The 18,014-nt window shown below is 42.5% G+C and overlaps 3 protein-coding genes across 10 annotated transcripts; all 3 read left to right on the forward strand.

Annotated features, from left to right (window-relative positions):
- Nucleotides 1-19: 19 nt before the first annotated feature.
- LOC110987703 (uncharacterized) lies at nt 20-9,270 on the forward strand. Of its 8 annotated transcripts, none has more exons than XM_022250683.2 (10): nt 20-291; nt 1,791-1,953; nt 2,607-2,951; nt 3,236-3,577; nt 4,734-5,081; nt 5,270-5,515; nt 5,920-5,991; nt 6,078-6,152; nt 6,242-6,289; nt 6,519-9,270. In XM_022250683.2, exons 2-10 carry the CDS (start codon nt 1,803-1,805, stop codon nt 7,379-7,381), a joined length of 2,490 nt encoding a protein of 829 aa, XP_022106375.2. In that variant the 5' UTR covers nt 20-291; nt 1,791-1,802; the 3' UTR covers nt 7,382-9,270. The 8 variants fall into 8 exon arrangements, with proteins under 8 accessions (XP_022106375.2, XP_086986817.1, XP_022106376.2 ...); XM_087130691.1 differs by having other exon boundaries at nt 1,795-1,953; XM_022250684.2 differs by lacking the exon at nt 20-291 and adding an exon at nt 993-1,119.
- A 2,235-nt stretch (nt 9,271-11,505) lies between these two features.
- LOC110987706 (polyprenol dehydrogenase-like) lies at nt 11,506-12,368 on the forward strand. The gene has a single exon (XM_087130695.1). The coding sequence runs from the start codon at nt 11,506-11,508 to the stop codon at nt 12,328-12,330; it is 825 nt and encodes a 274-aa protein (XP_086986821.1). The 3' UTR covers nt 12,331-12,368.
- A 4,113-nt stretch (nt 12,369-16,481) lies between these two features.
- LOC110987705 (uncharacterized) lies at nt 16,482-18,005 on the forward strand. The gene has a single exon (XM_022250695.2). The coding sequence runs from the start codon at nt 16,482-16,484 to the stop codon at nt 18,003-18,005; it is 1,524 nt and encodes a 507-aa protein (XP_022106387.2).
- Nucleotides 18,006-18,014: the final 9 nt, after the last annotated feature.

Here is an 18,014-nt window from a genome sequence, read left to right on the forward strand (position 1 = left end):
TCGTGTATGCAAAGGTCAAAGGCTATATATACACGATGGTTGGCGCGAAACGTACTAGGAAATCCATGTGCTTTTTGGTTTGGTCGAGTAGCTTTTCTCCATTGCATTGAAATCTTCAGGCGTTTACTGACACCGTATTCAGGGCTCACACTGGTCTGCTACCCGAGCCAGACATTGTGCCTGTTGAAGCCAAGTCACTTATGCGAATGCATCAAATACCTGCAAGCACTGTCTGATAAGAGCAGCCCCGACAACCTTGGCGGGTCCGCCATTTCCCATTGGTGGTCCAAGGTAACATACATCTTTTGCTTCATTTTGCGCATAATTTTGCTCCAGTAACGTTGACAATACGCCGTACATGTACTTCAACGTGGTGTTTGGCTGCGTTGTGGAGTATTATGGAAGCCGCCTGACATTTTAAACACTTGTAACTGTTCTCTTGGTTAGCTACAGAAGCGTACGGAAGCGTATAAGGGCCAGTTCCAAAAAAAATACTATACTATATCGCCGCGGCGAGTTATTTATCTTGAGGCGGCGAGTTATTTATCTCTTTATTTCAATCTAAAACTAGTTCAACTCGGTGCATATTAATACTCAGTCTGGATACCAGACCCAATGATTCAATGGTCACGTGGACATTGGGTGCTACAGCACCCTTGATAACAGGAGTAGACGGAATAACTGGGTCTGAAATCCAGATACCGAGTATTATGCAGCGAAATGAGTTAGTTTTACCTAACTCGCCGCGGCGAGATAGTATCTCGAAAAAAAAATTTGCAAGTGGCCCTTTTACGCTTCCGTTTTACGCTTACGCAGACACCGATTTTTTTTTTTTTATGTCGATCCACTCGTTGGCAAACGCTACTCAACACTTGTATCGAGTTACCTTTGACATAAAAAAACTCAAGGCCATTGACACCACACTACGTTTATTTGTGTGCTAACTCCTACGACGTTCAGTGGGCTGTTGGCTCCATAGGAATTTGCAGATAAATGTGACTGTCACGGTACACAGGTCCCGCCCCTTGTTTAAGCTTTAGAAAGAGTTCCATATAGGGAAAACACTTGATGCCCAAGTGCACTAGCCTGTGAGACTTGTCTGAAAAAACTGAGTGTTTTGTAAGTGAATGCTTTGGAATTTCCTCAGCTAAATTTCACTTTTTAGGGCATGTTATCACTTTCTGATGGCTGTTGTAACATTTTTAAGGGAAATTTTGTGTTGTCTGTACATGTATATGGAACTCGTTCCTACCTTTTTTCTACACAAGGGTAAAGACCTATCTGAACACACCCATGTTTGACGTGACATTCCACTGGCGTGACGCACTCACAGTTTCGTAATCCAGGAAATAGAATCCTCTACATGTTGTTTTGCAGGGGTAAATCCAGTGTTTCTTTATTATGAATGACACTCTTCTATACGTATAAAATACATGCCTGTGTGCATGGCAGATAGAGCAGTAGGTAAATACCGCTATGGTTATTGTTTCATGTTATACCGGTAAGGAAAACAAAATGGGAGAACAAATTGGGTGCCGAATGCATTTTCAAATAGGACACTTTGACATTGTTTATTTCAAGGATACCCGCTGTTAAACATCTTCAAATCCCCGCGACACTTACCGACTGAAGTAAATAAGAGTTGTTGCTGATAAGTCATAGGTGAAGATATAATGGACTCCAGTGCTAAGAGCGAGTCTATCTCCCTTCGGAAACTAAAGAATGTCATTCTAGATTAAATATAGGCCTACTGTCTCCTGTGGTATTCATTTGAAAATATCCATCGGCAGGCAGATATCTCCATGATGAGATCAACTACACTGCTAGTCCTTGTGGCTCTCAGCTGGAGAGTTGGATTCCAACAGATACTTAGTGGAGTTGGGCCAGCGAAGGATAACCGGATAACGGCACAAAATACGACCTTAGGACGCTCCCGTGGAACACGAAGAAGTGGTAAGAAACAAAAGTATCCTCAATTCAGTTCAATTCAATTTAGAACTCTCCAAGACTGAGAGGTACGTGTGTAAATCGAAGTTACGAGAGAAAATTACAAGAGAAAATGATATCAATGACTACAAGTAATACTTGAAAGCCAAATAAATCCTCAGCCTGATTATTTCAATGTTATTCTTGCATAGATGTTGAAAACAAGTCCTTTGAAGTAAAAAGGTGTACTATTCCTATTCTTTGATTCCTAAACCCACTGAACTGCTGGCCCGTGAAACGTGAGGAAACAGAATACACGTGGTTACATTTGGAGAGCAAGTTGATTGTGATTCAATTCGCATTTATTTTGACAATCCTTCGGGGTGTTACCATGTAATGCTTGGTTTTATTTTCATTGTGATATTGTTCACGTTTTCCCTGATAAATTATACATGAAATGAAAAGAAAATATTTTAACGCTCTCAGTGTGTTTTGGTTGTTGTACATTCACGCATATGTTTAGGTTTTTGGCCGTTCATGGACAGAAGTTCAAGGTATTTGTTCTCTATGGCGTATACATACGTGTCCATAGAGACTCCAAAGCTCATCCTATAGTGTGGGTAAAGGTTCATTACGATATTCTTACGATGGACTAGTTCATGTTTTGTACGTGAACACAGATGCAGCCCAGAGTCCATTACTCGTCAGTGAAAGAAAGGTGTACCTCCAGAGTGGTCGTGCCTACTGCCTTCCCTGCTCAGTCATCCGACCCGGTGATGTTGTGACAGTCATCTTCTGGTTCAGAGGAGAGAGTGAGGATGCCACTTTACGAGATCTCATCCTTCGTCATGTTTATCCTGATGATGGTCAGAGCTTTGCAGTGGACGACCGATATAAGATTTCACCCTCTCACGGTCTCATAATCGACCCGGTGTATTTGAATGACACCGACAGGTACTGGTGTAAAAGTGTGCGTGAGTCCTCGAGCCAGTTTGTCGAGGACTATCTGGATGCAACAGTACTAGGTAGGCTGAGAAGTCCCGAATGCAATCTTTTCTGTTGTTTTCTTCTCCATATATACGTCTACCAGGTGCGACTTTTGTCATCCTCTCCCTCGTGTAGGGCAAATACTACAATACACGAGCATCTTATGTAAATCTGAGGTGTTGAACATTCAGCAAGAAACCACGATCTAATGTTTCAGAGTATCAGTTGATCCAAAGTGGCGAAATTTCAAATTGAACAACGTAAGACAAAAAACGAAAGGAAAAACATGTATGTTTGTTTGCATTTTTTTTCTTCCAAACAGGAAATATATTCCCAAGAGAAAGTGAGGCTTCTGCCAGCAATGTTAGTATTTTTCAGAGACACGAAGTGGATAACACCATCGAGTGTCCAATCCTCGCTAAGGCACCGGCACAGGATGAAGTCACACTCTATTGGTCAGTTTACAATGAAACCAGACGAGATCTTAATATTGTTTCTGCCAAATTCTCTGACGGTGAGAGGCACACTTTTCCGAAGTATGGGGAAGTGGGAAACAACAGATTAGCAGTGGAGGAATTCACGAAAAGAGAAGAGCGATACTGCTGCCACTTATTCGAGGTATCTTCGGAGCTAAGGACAGGGTGTGTTGACATGACCTGGGTGGGTAAGTTCTTAATTATTAATTGACTCTATTTGCTTATATTGTTTGTTCCTATTGTCAATGCCCGTGGCCGCATGAATTTGGTTGCTGTTTTTGCTGTTTTTGTTCTTAAAACCAGCTGTCGTTAAAGCTACGTGAATATCAAAACAAATCCAAGAGACCAGAATGACACGTAAGTATTACGTTTAGCCAGAGCAAAAATAATTTGAACAAAGCAGACTCTCACCACTGCCCATTAAACACTTTCTGAGAGTTTCCACAGATTGATTCAGTTTTATTCACATCTGGCTCTGGAAACTGAGCAAATAAAATCCTATAAAATATACTAAATTAAATTACAAGACTCTACACCGAAATACACGAATTATGCCAAGCAATTAACCTAACACTCGAGACTAAAACTAGGAACTATCCAGGAGTTATAACCCCAAAAGTTTAGGAAACCATGGTGTATTATATATCCAATGTTTCCCAACACTGCCACTGACCATTTCAGCAGACATGAAATAGCCTTCAGTAATTGACAAGATATTAAAAAGATCATTACATTTAACATGGTACAGATTTATATCAAGAAATTTCTACACCTTAATGAGGCCTCCAGTGTTGGTCATTCCACCCGTACTTCTGCCTTATTTCCAGTGACTATCGGTTACATGTACTCCAGCCACGCCCCAGCAGAGACCACACAGCAAGCCAAAATAAACCAGGCCGATGCAGTGAGCAAGTGAGCAAAGATGCCAGATGGAATGCTCATTCCTTGCCAGGGCATCTTATACCTAAGTCACGCTTGAGCGCGCAGAGTACAAAAGAATATTTTTACTGCAGAATGGGCACAGCTTTTAAGACTGCACATAATAACGAAGCAAGAAATGGGACGGAGAGCGCCCCCACCTTTGGGCTGGTCGTTGTTTAATCAGAATCTCAGGAATTCTCTTCAGACATCTGGGGGGGAGTGTATTAGGTAACAATAGTCTAGAGTGTGTATAGGGATTGGACATGTAAGGGGGTACCCTTCGTCCCATATCTTTCTGGGTATACCGAAAAACAATCTTGAATCCTTGTGTCCCAGCTTAACCCTCTATTGTTGGGCTGTCAACATGTATATATCCCGTTCATAATGACACGGATGTTCTGGGTTGATTTTTTTTGTTGACAGCTCAGGCAAATCAGCAATATCCCAACATATCAGGCTGTGATATGAACAGGAACACGTGCGCTTCGACACTCACGTTCCAGCAAGACTGCGTAGCATATGAATGTTCCGTCAAATCTGTCTATCCAAAGCCCGCCCTCGACTGGACGTTTGCAAACTGCGTGGATGAAGGAAAGCCTATGTTCGTTCAGACTGCTTCTTCCACACCCCTATCCGCCGATCAGACATACGACATGATTTCTAGGTTGTACATCGTCGAGCCTCAGTTTGAGGGTGCTTGTGAATTCACGTGTACAGCGAATGGTGACGCCGTTAGAGATGGAACATCTAAGTTGACTCTTGCCATCACACGTAAGCATCTTTCTGTACAGCACAATGCTTCAACGATATCGATGATGTGATATGAACCATTTATTGAAGACTACAACAGACAAGAATCACTTATTAAACAGGTGCATACAAATTTCTGTGTATGGTTAGACGTTTTGCTATCAAACCAAGCGTGTGCTGTTTACTTATGGTCTGCCGTTATTCTTTAGGTGGTAGTGACAATGCAGCTACCACTTCTAGTTCGACCCTGCCGTTGCCCATATACACTCATTGCGACTGCAAGTGGGCTTTGGTTGTATTTCTCGCGATGTTGACGACCTTCCTCATCTGCCTTCTTACCACCTGGGCTATTCTGGTCTTCCCAAGAAATCGCAAGTTCATCCAGAAACACATCAATGAGCTCGCGACTTTCAGCTGTTTGCAGAAGCACGAGGAGAAAGCAGCTACGGGACAAGGTTGGTGCCAGGTGCTTTTTTCATATCTCCCTAGCTGTCCCAATATATTGTTATGTAAATTTATTTACCAACGATCGTCAGCTCACAGACAGATAGAACCAATTAAGACACAGCAACAACCAGGAAGGAAGGTTCCTAGTCTTATACCATATTATCCGGAAGTAGAAACACGGGAAATCTTATATGTAGTTGAGAAAATTATCTTGTTGGCTGGCGGGGACTTCCACTAGCCTACTCGCCAAGATTCAGGTGATCAAATGGTGAAGTGTAAAATTACTCGTTTCATTGTAAACCACACTTGTGCAGATCTCAGCCCAACTTGTTAGTTCTCAAGCAGTGTTGACACTTAGTATGAACTTTTTTTCTATCGAATCACTCAGTGAGCTTCTAATTATTTTTGCCAGATACTGACATCGAGAATGGTAAAAATGCACAGCTGGATTCCGGTTTTCTAACATCTGATGAGAACCTCAGTGGTAAGCAGCTTTCGAAGCATGTTAACGATTTTTATGAAATTAAAACAAACTGCTCATCTAATTATTAGGCGATTTTTATTCCGCAGAAAACCAGCAAGAAATGTCACCCATGCTAGGGGATGCAAACGTAGAGACGGGTTTGAAGGATGCGACAGACGAAGGTGATTACAACCAGCCATATGGCTATGATTAAAACATTTACAGCTGATTCCAAATTTGATGCTTTGCATTGCGTTCATTCTATTGACAGGTTCTCTGTGTCTTGTGGTAAGAGAAGCTCTGGACGTTCTGTTTACAGGTCAGTCTATTCTTTGAGTTTTGAGGGCGCCCTCTAAACAGAACGCCCTCAGAAAATGAACCGGTATGCCCAAACCAAGCGAAAGATGCGTTACGAGGAATTAAGAGGGTTACACACTATGATCCAAATTTCTTTCCGTAAACTTAAGCCTCGACTGTCAACGCCTATATAGCCCAAAATATAAGTCAAATCTTCGGAAAGCCACATTGTGTTATTGTTTGCATTGCAGACAGCAAAAACAAATGGAGGCCCATGGGCCAGTTCGTCACCCAGTCTGCTTTACATGACGACAACGGGAGTGGATTCCAGGCTATTAAAGACGTCATGCGCGGTCAAGATGGTGGCCTGTTTGTCATCGATGCACGTGGCTTGCATTGGTACGACTCAAATTACACTCACCACTTTACTGACTTGAATCAAATACTGGACGAAGAAAGCTATTGTAGTGTTGCCTGTTATAACGCCAGTAAGCTCCTCTTAGGGTTAAACAGAGGAAAGATTGTTGAGTTTGATGTCCTCACCGGACAGATCTGTAACTTTTGCTCCGTGACACCGGTAGGACATGCATATGTTCAGCTAGCTGGTATGTGCGTGGACAGTCTTGGTTTTCTTTTCGTGGGGGATAGAAATGGGAAGGCGGTCTCCTTGTTTGATGAGAGTGGTAGGTGCATAACGCGGATGGAAAATATCATCGAGCCTGTGTTCTCATACGCGCATGCTTACCAAGAAGCACAAGGCCTATTCGTGAGCTCTGGCACCGCGGTGAAGAAGTATAACATCGTGAAGAGCAGTACTTATAGTAAAATAGTGCCACAGGTGAGGTTCACAATCGACCAAGGCTCTCTGGGCGTGGAAAATTTCCATTCTGGCTACGTCACAGTCCAAGAGAATAAGTTATTTATAGTGAATCACCTCGAGGTTGGTGAGTGCTTGCAGGTTTTGGAACATGACGTAGGGAAGGGCACGAAGGAGCATAGCTTCATCGTGAAAGTGCCAGATCTCCGTGGGGTCAGGTTCTTAGAAAGAGACAGAATGGTGGTGTACACTGATGATGCCATTCATCTCTTTGAAAGGGGTGACAGTTCTGAATAACTCTGCTGCAAATGAATTAGTAGCTGGATATTCGTAACTGCGTTACTACACAGCCTAGTCAACCTGTCAAATGTGGCCAAAAGCTCTTCATAATTGAGTGAGTACGAATTAACATCATTCTTAAAACTGTCCTCGTTAATAGTTATGTGTGGGCAAATGTGGGCAAATGTGTGAACAGGACGCACATTCCATAGGCGAGATGTCCTTGATACATATGCAGACTAATAAAGGCTTGTGTTGGACTTGGGTATAGGTGAATGGGTGCGCTGTTGAAGAAAAGCGTGTTGTACGAATAATATCAATGGGGTAAAATTCCTGAAAGCTCGAGGGATGGTTTATAGTGCTGATAGAAAGTGCAGAGAGATGCAACATCCGTTATGTGGTCTAAGAAAAAAATTCCAACTGATATTGGGTCATTTGGAAGAAGATTTGATATGCATACTTTTGAAAGGGATATTTTATGCAGACAATCATATCTCCTACTTTTGGTGATTTCAAAGGATAAAAGCAAGTTTTTGCATCTCTATGCTGATCAAATTGTACATTTTTAAAAAAATTCTAATCAACACATTATTCAGCCCCCAACTTGCTAATCTGATAATTACACAGATATCAGATAATGTTGCCATGCCAGGCATCTGTATTCAAATGGAGTTAGTTTTTTTTTAATATTTGCCGGCTTAAAAATATAACTGGCCTACTGGCTACACTCGTATTCACATTCATTTTTTCCCTCATCTGTTTATCCGTATGGAATGTATTTTATGATTTTTAAGTTTTTCGTAGGCTTGTACACATGATGCGAAATTACTGTTTTGTTGAATTAATTTGATATAGGAAGAGCTACTTCTAGAATCATACATTTATGCTCAGAAAAAGTACTTAATGCTAGCTAAAGAGCAACATGATACCACGACATTTAAATTTACCAATAAGCATTTTTGTAAAGACCAACTCCAACGATGTTGATTTTTCTCATATTGAATCCTATTCAGAAAAACCAAATTTAATAAAACTGGCACATATCAAGATCTCCCTTGCAACACACGTTTTTGTGTTAATAAAACACAGTTTTTGTACCCATTTTTCCTGGGAGTCCAGTCTCCAGTTGTGAAATGGACGTGTCGTCACGACTCATTAGCATCTAATGAATAGTGATTCTGTGATATACTACGCAAAATTACGCGATACATACATGATTTGGTAATGAATGTGTGATTTATTAAACACTAAACGCAATACAAGTTTATTTTCAAAACTTTTAAAACAGTTGGAGTTGGTCTTTAATAATAAGTCACGCAAACTGCATTCAACGCAACAGGTGTAGATTGATTGGCTATTGAAAACCGTTGGAAATCATTTACCATGTAATGTAAGAAAGCTTGCTCAAACAAGCCTCTGAACTAATGAAATGGCTAATTAGGATATTAGTGTTATGTATGTTTCTTTTATATTAACTTGAAAAAAATTGTAGCTTAGATTCAGGAAACCAGCTTATGTATTCAGACAAATACATCAATGTAGTTTTTTTAAAATTGGCCGTTATAACAACAATCTACTTTAAAACAGAAGTTCGGTATCACCCTGGTCCAAAATTTATTACCTTGCATTTCGATTTTTTAGCTCCACCATGCACAATACAATTTTTTCCATCAAAACAAGAAAGCAGCAATGTTATTTTTGCAGACTTTTTGGCGGCAAAATCCTTGACTTGGAACACTTTCTTCTTCTCAATATAACATGACATATCAAAGAAAATTCCCTGGGTATTACATATCACTCACAGTTAAAACGTAACTGCAACTCATGGAAGTCATAGTGTCTGGCCCTTTAAATATCAATGGAATCGCTAAGGAAAATAATTATAATCTGGGCAACCCTTTTGAAAACAGTTTCCCTTGACTTTGTTCTGACTCGGACAACTTCGGCCTTTCCTGTCTGTATGGTTTTTAAAAGCTTCAAGTCAACGGAAACATATCCAGAAATTGTTTCCTGTCTCCCGGGAGATCTTTGAGGACTTGTAAGTGTCGCACTGCATCACCTTTCCCTAGAACCAGCCAACCTGTGGCAGCGAAGTTCCTCCCGACAAGAAGGGTCATGGGAAATGAAGTAACGACCCAGCATGCCCTCAAGCAAGGCTACGGAGATGCCGGGCATGGTGACGTCAGTCTATTAACTGTGTCCAAAGACTATCCATTGAAACTGAAATAAAATGAAACATCAGTCAACCCTGAAGGGCAATCACGTTGAAAACACCTATTCAGAGCTCTCTGGAATTTATCCTTTGGACTAAAGTCGATCACGTCTTGTTAGAGATTTCCAAACACAACTGATTATACTCTTAGCCCGAACATCTCAGGGCCATCACTTCCGCCAGCAACGCATCGTTCTCCCAGTGTCATCGTAGACTTGAGAAACCATTCGAAACTTAACCACGACACAGCACTGCCTGAAGTGAGGCTGCCGAGGGGTTTTTGCATTATGATGTCAGTCCCTTAACTCCGTGTGCAGACTCTTGCCAACTTTCAATGAAAAAAAATCGTTGCAATGAACAAATAGATAATAAAAGGAGCGTATCCAATATCCACTCAGTATTCTTTTGTGTTTATCCTTACACCAAAGACGAAAGCTGATTAATCTTAGGGGCACTAACAATCGCCAGGATTACGCTCATCCAACCTTTTCAGGGGCACCCGAGGACAATACCTTGAGCGAGGTTGCACGGAAGGTTGTGCATCTATGGCGTCAGCCCTTCAACTCTATTGTGGTTATTGAACTTTCAACGAAGAAAGAACCTGGAAGGTCATCGGCAAATTTATTATTATGCAAAATAATATTGCTGTCCCCACAACAGACGGGCCAATGATCTCGGCAATGCGTCAAGGCAGGCTTGCATTGACAGTTAAGCTGTGTAGTGTGCATATTTCGTCGGTTTCACCACGAAAAGACGCGCGGAGTAGTTTTGGTGCACCACGAAGTGACGTACCGTTTATAGACTTAAACACACGACACATGCACGTCGTGGTGCAACCGACGATTGTGTGAGGCAAATCGAGAAGAAAAGGTGCCGCCAAGGCTGGAGGAAGTCTGAAACGCACGAACGACAAGATTTGGACGTCTACTTTGTGATTTAGTCGTACATTAAAACTAATTAGACTCAAGGACGCAAACCAACTGTGGACAACCTTTGGCCACAGTTTTCAAGACATGTTTCCTCAATCTTTTTGCGGTCAGTATTTCCACGCGAGATAATGAGCGCCTGAATTATCAAATCAACGATCGTCGAAAAATTTGAGTCCGTGGTAAGGCTAATCTGAAGAGTGGTACTGGAAAACTTGATAGCTGAAAACCTTGACGCTTCGACCAGCGCATTGTGAGGGAAGAGGTTTTCTCAAACCTACATTTGATATTTAGAAACACCTCTTTGTAAAAGAGGTATGCTCTGCGCACTCTTTCAACTTGGAAAGCGGAAAATAATTCAATGACTGAAGATCTCTACAACCGAAATGCTAACTGACCTGTTTACCGAGGTTCACTTTGATTTGGCGCAGGGCCAAAATTCTTAAACGAGTTGCTTCCAGTTAACAAGAAATTGGACAATATGTCAAAGTACCCGGTACAAATCCAGATGGTCTTATGTTTTCGAAATACAAAATTAATTTTCTCTATTGTATGCAAAAATGGTACAAATTGAAGGGGCAACGGAAAATTCAGATTAAAGATTAAGGACGTGTGTGCAATGATGAACCCGTATCGAAAAATGCGTTAGTTCGGTATTTCAAATAGCCACCGGTGGTCCAAGAAGAACGCACGTATTCTATATGACCTCGGACGCGCTTTGCTTTGAGCACGAGAACTGGCTCGTTACAATAAACTGTCCAATTACAAGAAGGCAACACTACTGCAACTAGGCAGTTTGATAAGCACTGGACGAAGAACTCTATGGTTATGAAAATGTCAAGGTTATCGTTACCTGAACTTACTTAATCAGCGCCACTCCCAGTGAACTATGACCCAAACCACTGGTACGTAAAGAATGAGAACGCTGGAGTATAAAAGTTGGGTGACCGGTTAAAAGCGAGACATTATATCATCAAGTTGAGTGCTACAAACGGTCAGCAATGATGGACAGTCATGTCTGCCTCGTTACAGGTGCCTCAGACGGCATCGGGAAACACACAGCAATGCGCCTGGCTCAGACCGGGGCTACAGTGCTGATGCACGGTCGCAATCCAAAAAAACTCTCCAACGCTCTGAGCGAGATAGCTCGCAAGACCGGCAACAGCTCACTGGAGGGCTACACGGCTGACCTCAGCTCCTTAAGCCAGGTCCGGGCCCTGTCAGAGGAAATCCACAGCAAGCATCGCCGTCTGGATGTCCTCGTTAACAACGCCGGCGTGTTCATGATAGACAGGATTGATTCCGAGGACGGCTACGAGATGACATTTGCCGTCAACGTTCTGGCACCCTTTCTGCTGACGTCCCTTTTGATGGATCTGCTTCAGACTAGTGAGTCAAGCCGGATCATTCACGTGAGTTCCGCACTGCATCGTGAGTATCAACCCGTCAAAGGTTTTGAGCCTACCACTAACTGGACTCACAGTGATGGGCGACGGGCTTACGTGCTCTCCAAAGTCCATGAGGTTATGTTCACCTACAAAATGGCCGACCTTCTTCAAGATCAAGGAAACATCTCAGTTAACTGTCTCCACCCCGGCCGAGTGAACACCAAGCTGCTGGGCCAAGCCTGGAAGGGCAAAATGTCCGGTATTCCGGTCGAGGAAGCAGACTTCGTGTTCCGCGCCGCCACAGATCCCCGCCTAGACGGAGTGACAGGGAGATACTTCGAGGACGACATCGATACACGATCAAGCGATATTACGTACAACAAGGACGAACAGAATAGGTTGTGGGACATTCTAGTTAATTTGACGGGCGCAGTTTTTTAGAAGTCACTTAAAGAAATTACAAGACTGATACTCGCTGACTTCACACGTTGTCACAATACTGCCGGTGACTGTTGATGTAAAAAAGTGAACTTCCAGCGTCAGCATGACTGTCTGTTTTACTTTTTACCTTTAAAAAGTTTACATTCGTGTCTGAGTCTAATCTTGGGTATTATTGATAGTGTTGTACAGATTTTAATTGTGCCGAAGAGTATTAAAAGTGAATACGTCATGCGCACAATTATTTATATAGGCCTAAACGGCATTATGGCGAGAACCAGCGCCCGAACCAACACGCGCGCGTACTCCATTCGTTTTGCACTGCACTTTCTGGTTTACAGTGACGTCACACTTTGGTACCCCACACGAAGTCCTTATTTTCCAATGCAGCTTTTATACGCACGTGAAGTCAAGGTTGGTAATGTAGGCCCGCTATTCCTCAGCATAGTATTATAATGACGCTTTTATATAACTTTGCTATTTACATACTAAAATATGTTGTAATTACAATGAAGATGTGGGACTTTTAGGGTTAGATTGAATTGAAATCCAGTTTATCGGTTATTAAAAGTTTAAAATCAGCCGATGAATGAAGTAACCTGTGTTTTAATCGATAACACACTATCGCTAGTCCATTAGACAAATAGTCTTCACAGGATAGATGGCAACCCGGTGCCAATTCAGCTTGGCACACCCAAGGCGTATTGTTCCTCCAAAAAATTGAAATAGACATCACGAAACAGATTTCGGATATAAGGAATACATCTACCTTTCAGATGGGCTCACAGGCTACTTATCTGGCCTTTTCAATTCGATGGCGATCACCGCACGAGACAACTCAAGACAAATACGAATGCTACAAATGGGAACTAGAATACGCCTTAAATGAAATTTATTGGTGTTTTTTCTAAGTTGAAATCAGAAATCCAGCTCATTGATAATCAGGGACAAAATGAAAGTATCGCACTGCCAAAAGTAATAACTTGCATTATGTAACTGTTGAAATCACTTGGAATTTTTTTTTCTCATTTTACACTGACTGGGCACTAATGCATGCACTAATTCATGTTGATGTCAAGCTAAACAACTACTTGAAATACCCCCCCCGGACTTGCAAAAAAGAAAGTTAAAGAACGTTGAGATAATCTGATTGTCATAATGACACTACTCTGTGTTTATGTCATAACGGCGCTTCTTATAACGCGTCTTCGTTTGCATCTTGTGCCAGGTTGTAACCCACTATATAGTTTCGCAGATGCAGGCAAACTAGGAATTCAGTTCAACTTCGCAGGAGAGCTACGTAAAATATGCTAACATCATGGCATCCGTCTTTCAGTCTATCTTCTCTAAAAAGACAGACGAGGCGGTAAACCGTTTAGAGATTAGACTCCATGACGTTTCATCAAATTTTGTGCTGAACTGCGCCACCGCTTGATATGGCATCGAATAAGACATTTAAATGTGTCTGATTTTGTTTATGCAATATTTAATTTTCTTCTGTCTTTCACCGACAGAAATATACTGCACAACACGACTATGCCTATTGCCAGGTAAAACGCAATGTCGTGGATGGCACAGAGCGTCTATAGATACCTGCCGACTATTTGACACCAGTCAACATATTCGAACGGGCTGGTTTCTTCCAGAACTGAAAAAAAAAACAATATGATTTGCCATTCGTACGTCTATTAGCGTCGTCTATTAGGTGGAGTAAACATAAGAGCCAACAATCACATTTGCGAGAAATCAAGTCATCCCTATCAGGGGATAGTACAAGCAAAATACTCCCTGACTGCTCAACCCATCTCACCTTTTCTAAAAAGTCTTTCATTGGCCAAAGATGGATAAAAATACAACATCTAAAGAGGGAGTTCTTGACCAAACCACCCCTATCGGACGGACTCAGCTCAGAGAGAACATCGATTAAGGTCACAAAGGCCGACTCGCACTCCACAACTTAAATGGTGGCTTAGGGTATCGGGTTAGGTCATACAGTGCCTTATTGTCAGCTTTCTATGTGGGAATTTATGATGCTTAAGTAGTCTTCATCAACCCTTTTCTTACAACCACTAATGTCTGTGAAAGAATGATAAAATAGACTTGCAACAGTCGGATTAAGATAAAGGCTTTCTCAGAAATGACGAAAGGAATTTAGGCTTTCTGTCAAACTCTGGAAAACACTTTCATACAATTAAAAAGGTAACCCGGGGTAATTTGAAAGGCCTGAATCGAATTGATGGCAGAATCATAACCATAAATACCCATTATACTGCGCCATATTATCACCATCACGAAGCATGCATAATAGTCACTACCCGGTCAGGTCAGTCACCATTAAGGCCAGGTCAGCTTTTCGGCTTTATAGAACCGAAAGGAATTCGTTTTCCTTTGAAATGGCTCGTACACTTTCAAAAAAGTCTCAATTTATAAAGAGTCCTGAGTCTACTGCATGACTAGGGCCGTGTGAAGATAACGGCAGAGCGTCAGTTGTGTATTTCGACGATGTACGTTTTATTAAGATACAGTGTAACGTAGCAATAGGTCATGTTGTAGAGGCAGGCTGTCCTCAACGAATCGTGCAACACAAATTGGTTAGTCACAGGAATAAGGATAGGGCCTAGAGATAACATGAACAAAGACTAGCGCGTAAATTCAAGCCACAGCTAACTAATTCGGACACGGATTGATACACTACATAGTCACAAAAACTTGGCCTGTTTCAAAATTTCCCCTCAACGTCTTCAAGGACACATGCTACAGGAACGCTAATGTGGGATCAAGTAGTCTTGGACAGTGTAGTAGGCACACGATCTAATGTACAAACCTCGTTCCGGAAAACTCCTTATCTTGCAACAGAGCTGAGATTTGAACTTTTCGACTTTTTAAGCCTATATATTCGACTGTCTTTGTTACATTATTATCCACCTCTTGTTAACGATTTAAAGGCCTTCTCATTTTGGGTCAGGTAAAATGAATGAATATGGACCATTATATTGAAGATCATGATTTGATCAGAGATTACAGTCAATAAAAGACGTGTTCATCTCTGAGTTTTGCCAACTGAGCATCCAATTACAAATTACTTCAGGTCGAGACAGACAAGGCGGTAAATCGTTGGAGATTATACCCCATGATGTTTCATCGGAATCAGTTTAACTTTGCGGTTAACTGAGCTACCGCTTGATATGACATCCGATAAGACCTTTCAAATGCGTCTTGCAAATATGTTAATGCAATATTTAATTTACATTTCACTGACAGAAAGATACTGAACAACATGAGCTGTGCCTATTGCCGGGTGAAACGCAATGTCATGGATGGCATGGCACAGAGCGTTTACAAATACATGTACCTGCCGACTGTTTGAAGGCCCGTTAACATTTAGACTAGCGATATTCATTCGAACGAGCTGGTCTGGTCGAGAACTAAACCACCATGATATGCCGACTCACCCCTACGTCTGTTAGTGGTGGAGCAAACATAACGGACAACAATGACATTTACGAGAAGTCCAGTCTTCCCTACCCGGGAATAATTCGCGCCAAATACCCCCGGCTGCTCAACCCAATCTATACATGTTTGGTCTAAGAACGTCCCTGGCGGGATTGTTGATATCACAGGCGTACCATTAATGCTTTCTAATCAAGCACTGTCGAGAGTTGTGACGTTTACTGAGAATTCTGTTGATTTTTGAAGATCCTGCATGTTGTAAATAACTTCGTAATCCTGATAAGGAACGAAACAGATTGAGGAAAAAACACCAAGCGCATTAAATGCCCAAAGTTCCACTGACGTTCCTATGAGAGAAATTACGCGCATAATAATAGGATTTCAAGTGATCCATGGCCACTTCACATATTAAAGCCGCACTTTGTGGTCAGTGACATATCGTCTTTGAAGTAAAAACAACTGCGTTATTACGCCCTTAATGTCTCTGATGCATATGAAAAGTGCAGGCCAGAAAGTACCCAGTGATAGATGACGGCATTATAAAGCAGGAAGTCAATTCATTGCGAGTAACAATACGACATTACACTCTGTCAGCTCTTTCATAAACGTGATTTGCTCAGAGCAAAGTGACAGTCTCAACTTTCCAAGTTCGTTCGCCTGTACGGCGTTGACCGGCAAAGAATATTTTTTACGATTTCATGAATATGGCGGATGCAAACGGCTCCGCGTCCGCTGCTTACGATCTTCTGAAGAAGCTCGAGGTGACTCGATGGTCCGAGTTCACTCTATGGTTGGTAGTTTTTGTCGTCGGTGTCCCGGGGAATCTGCTCATTTTAGCTGTTTACCTGGCGAGAAGACTCCGTACCACGACCCATATCTTCATCGCTTCCCTCGCCTTGGCTGACCTTTTGGAATGCCTCTTGAAATTCGTCGACGCTCTAGCCCTGGCATCGGCGGCGCAGTTTCTCAGTTTTGATCGCCAGAGTGCCGTCCATTTTCTCGGCACGGGAGTACTATATACTACGGCTTTTCTGACTGCTGCCATCGCGTTCGATCGCTTCGATGCTGTCTGCCGCTCCCTTTGCCGGACTATGACGCTCACGAGAGCCAAGGTGATAGTTATTTCTTGTTTCTTGGCAGGCTTTATAGCTATCCTTCCTGAGGTGGGCCAGAAAATATATGCTAACCTCTATACAGAAACTGAACAGTTTCCTTTTCTTCAGTCGGTGGCGCAATCTTTCCCGGCAATCTTGTACATCGTGTGTCTAATTATAGTAGCAATGTCTTACGGCGCCATTTTTGTCTTCATACGTAAACGTGGAAGAAGATTGGCCGCCGGTGAAAGGCCACATCAAGGAGCAAACATCATTAGCGGGAGATGCCAAGACAATAATCAGCCAATTTTCCCTCAAAGCCCAAGATCGCCTGGAACTCCAATTGGTGGCTGTACCTCCCATCAGCCACACCAGTCGATACCTATTGTACCATCTAGCAGTCCACAGCATTTGGTAGTACTTGGCAGCCATCAGAGTATTCCATTCGTTGGTGCAGCGCGGAGTCAATCCCAGACAGACAAGGCGGCCAACAGTAAACTTACCAATCAACTATTTACTGTAACCAGTAGTAGGCTACCGCGTCCAGCAGGTGAAGAGGAGACACCTGCCGGCTGCAGTTGGGAGCTTGTGTCATCAGAGCATCTGCCAGCAACTCCACTTGGCGCTGTTCAGTCCAGTCCACTTGAAACTCACCAGCCTTCTGCGGATATCAGCAGGCTTGGACGTCATTCTGCGATTCAACTGGCACCCGTGCTTAGCAACACAAGAGTCAGTCCCACATCGGAAATGTTGCAGCCTCCTACACATTCAAGCAGAGACAGCGATGGCATCTCCCCATCATCCACGGAGAGACTTCGAGACGGCAACCAAGGACTGAGACGCCGGCAGGCTGCTACTCAGTCCCGCATCACGAAGATGCTCTTCATCGCTACATTTATCTTCTTCATTCTCTGGTTCCCCTGGGTTTACCTAAGGTTCTACGCACTGGGAAGTCTCCAGAAGGACTTCAAGAAGTCTTCCCACCATGCCAACTTGGTGGCTGCTTTGATAGTCCTGAAAGACATCGCTTATCTCAACAGCGTGATCAATGCCTTCATCTATGGAATGGCTAACAAGCGTTTCCGCGCAGAATGCAAACAACTTCTGCAGAATGTCCGTCAACGATTTTCTTAACCACATCAT

This window comes from Acanthaster planci, linkage group LG20 (assembly GCF_054643075.1).
Source record: "Acanthaster planci isolate LZ-2023a linkage group LG20, COTS_SCS, whole genome shotgun sequence".
NCBI lineage: Eukaryota > Metazoa > Echinodermata > Asteroidea > Valvatida > Acanthasteridae > Acanthaster > Acanthaster planci.

Coding starts and splice junctions, on each gene's coding strand:
- LOC110987705 (XM_022250695.2), top strand. CDS start 16,482: ATGGCGGATGCAAACGGCTCCGCGTCCGCTGCTTACGATCTTCTGAAG.
- LOC110987703 (XM_087130689.1), top strand. CDS start 1,477: ATGGTTATTGTTTCATGTTATACCG. Junction 5,082..5,269: donor GTTGACTCTTGCCATCACAC/GTAAGCATCTTT, acceptor GTTATTCTTTAG/GTGGTAGTGACAATGCAGCT. Junction 5,992..6,077: donor ATCTGATGAGAACCTCAGTG/GTAAGCAGCTTT, acceptor TTTATTCCGCAG/AAAACCAGCAAGAAATGTCA.
- LOC110987706 (XM_087130695.1), top strand. CDS start 11,506: ATGGACAGTCATGTCTGCCTCGTTACAGGTGCCTCAGACGGCATCGGG.